Source organism: Pygoscelis adeliae, unplaced genomic scaffold (assembly GCF_000699105.1).
Source record: "Pygoscelis adeliae isolate BGI_AS28 unplaced genomic scaffold, ASM69910v1 Scaffold108, whole genome shotgun sequence".
Classification (NCBI taxonomy): Eukaryota; Metazoa; Chordata; class Aves; order Sphenisciformes; family Spheniscidae; genus Pygoscelis; species Pygoscelis adeliae.
This window is the reverse complement of record NW_008825498.1, coordinates 5,013,393-5,015,447: the sequence shown is the minus strand read 5'-3', so window position 1 is coordinate 5,015,447 and position 2,055 is coordinate 5,013,393. Positions and strand designations below refer to the sequence as shown.

Genomic DNA, 2,055 nt, shown 5'->3' with positions numbered 1-2,055 from the left:
GGCCCAGAGGATTTGGCTGTCTTCACTCCTGGAAGTGGAGCTGGTGCAAGCGTGTACACGGATATTGGTGCTAGCGCTGGCAGCAACTCCATTGCAGACGCTGCTTTCAGACTGAGCTGGCCCTGGAAGCGCTATAGTCAGAACCCGTGAGCCCTCATTGTTGCAAAGTGGCCTGCATAGAGCCTAAAAATGTATGTGCTGGACTATGTTCCCATACTTGTCAAGCCATTTAACTCTGTGATTTGTTTGCTGTTGAGCTCCTTGGGTGTGATCCTGCAGGCTATGCTAGTGAAAAGGGCCATGGCAGGTGGTGACATGTTAGCATGTACTCATTAAACCTATGTTCAAATGTTAGGTTACTCTCAAGCATGGTTTTGGCACTCTCCCACAAACACCTTGTTACAGGTGAAGTTCATTCACTGAACCAAAATAAAAGCAATCTGTTTATGAGGATGGAGTAGTATCACAAATGGCACAATTCCTGGTAGGAATAGCAGCAGGTGGTGATAGTACCCAAGGTTTTCCATTAAATTTCAGATTTTTCTTCTCATCAAGTGTACTGTCAAGTTCAGGCTAACTTCAAGAAAGCAAAAAGCACTTTTAGGTACCACCCTTGGTTGGTTGACGGTTTCTGTGGGTTCAGTTAAATTTTTTTATTTTAACCTTTTTGACCAAGCATTGCTGATTTTCAGATTTACTACATTTAGAGCTGACATTAATGAACTTTTGCTTCCTTTTGTTTTCTGTCTGTAGAAAGCTGTCTCTTTTGCGGATGAAGATGAAGCCCAAGCTGCAAACGACTGTCTCCTGGTTTATTCCCAGGGAGAGTCAGGCTCCCCCCATGGCTCCATCGGCTGCTGCAGCTTTATTGAGGGTGATCTTGATGACCACTTTCTTGATGATTTAGGAGACAAATTTAAGACTCTAGCAGAAATATGCATAGGCAGACACATCAACATGAAAGATGGCAGCTCCAGGAATGAATCAGGTTTTGGTCTTAATGACACAAAGTCGCTGTTCTTAGGTCAGCAAAATGCTTCCAGCTCCAAACAAGCCTTTGCCTCGGGCAGCTGCTTCCAGCCCGCCCCACCAGTGCACGTGGGCGGTGGCACAGGAGAAGACACCGTGTCTGAGGAGGTGGTCACGGAAACAACCTTTGCATCCCTCTCTGGGCAGCACGACACCCGGCCCCTTCCCACAGCCCATGCGGAGACCAGTTTCACCATGACAGAAACATCCTACTCTGCGGGGGCTCCGGCCCACTCAGCCACTGTCTTTCTAGACCCTCAGTTTAAGGAGAACGTAGTGGTGACAGAGAGAGTGCTGGCACCCATGTCGAGCTTGCAGGGTATGGTGGAAATCCCCGACTTGCCACATGGAAATAATGTGGTGGTTACGGAGAGGATGGTGAAGTCGGAGGGCAGCGGCCCAGGAGCCCTGATGGTTCAGGATCTCCCCGACTCCCAGTATGTCATGGTGAGGGAGCGGGAGAGGGTGCTTGTGCCTGCCGCAGAGCAGGGCTCGCTCAGCTTCCCCACTTTGGCAGAGGGGCACAGTATGGTGGTGAATGAAAGGGTGGTGACAGCCTCAGGGACGCAGAGCAGAGCCGAACAGGCGGCGGGTGCCGGCTCGGGAAGGCAAGAGCACGTGTTGATCACAGACTCCCTGCTTAACCAGGCGGGCTCCAACTTAGAGGGGTTGCCTCCTGCCAGCGCCACACTGAGCAAGTCTTCCAGGGTCACCAAATACAGCACGGTGCAGTACACTCGCTCATAGCCTGGCCCCTTGCAGGAGTGGTGGTGTCCGGCACTCTTGTGTCAGTGTGCGTCTCGCCTCGGGCTTTTTCTTGAGACCTGTATTTGCTGGAGTTTTCAGAATGATATGGACTCGCTTGCGGTAGTTTGTATAAATAAGGATTATGACCAAGAAGCTGTTAAGGAAATCTGCTGTTGTTATTAGGCAACATTGGCAGCAATGCTTTTGAGGTGGAAAGATGTGGGAAATATTTTTTTTTCCTTGTTTGCTATTTTTGTAATTGCTTTTTGTTATTCAGTT

At 49.4% G+C, this 2,055-nt stretch overlaps 1 protein-coding gene across 1 annotated transcript in view; it reads left to right on the top strand.

Annotated features, from left to right (window-relative positions):
* The window catches only part of LOC103923201 (desmoglein-2-like), a 19,481-nt gene extending 17,705 nt beyond the window's left edge, over nucleotides 1–1,776 (top strand). The window contains exon 15 of the mRNA XM_009331480.1: nucleotides 754–1,776. Within this exon, the coding sequence (XP_009329755.1) occupies nucleotides 754–1,776 (1,023 nt within the window). The remainder of the gene's footprint in view (nucleotides 1–753) is intronic.
* Nucleotides 1,777–2,055: the final 279 nt, after the last annotated feature.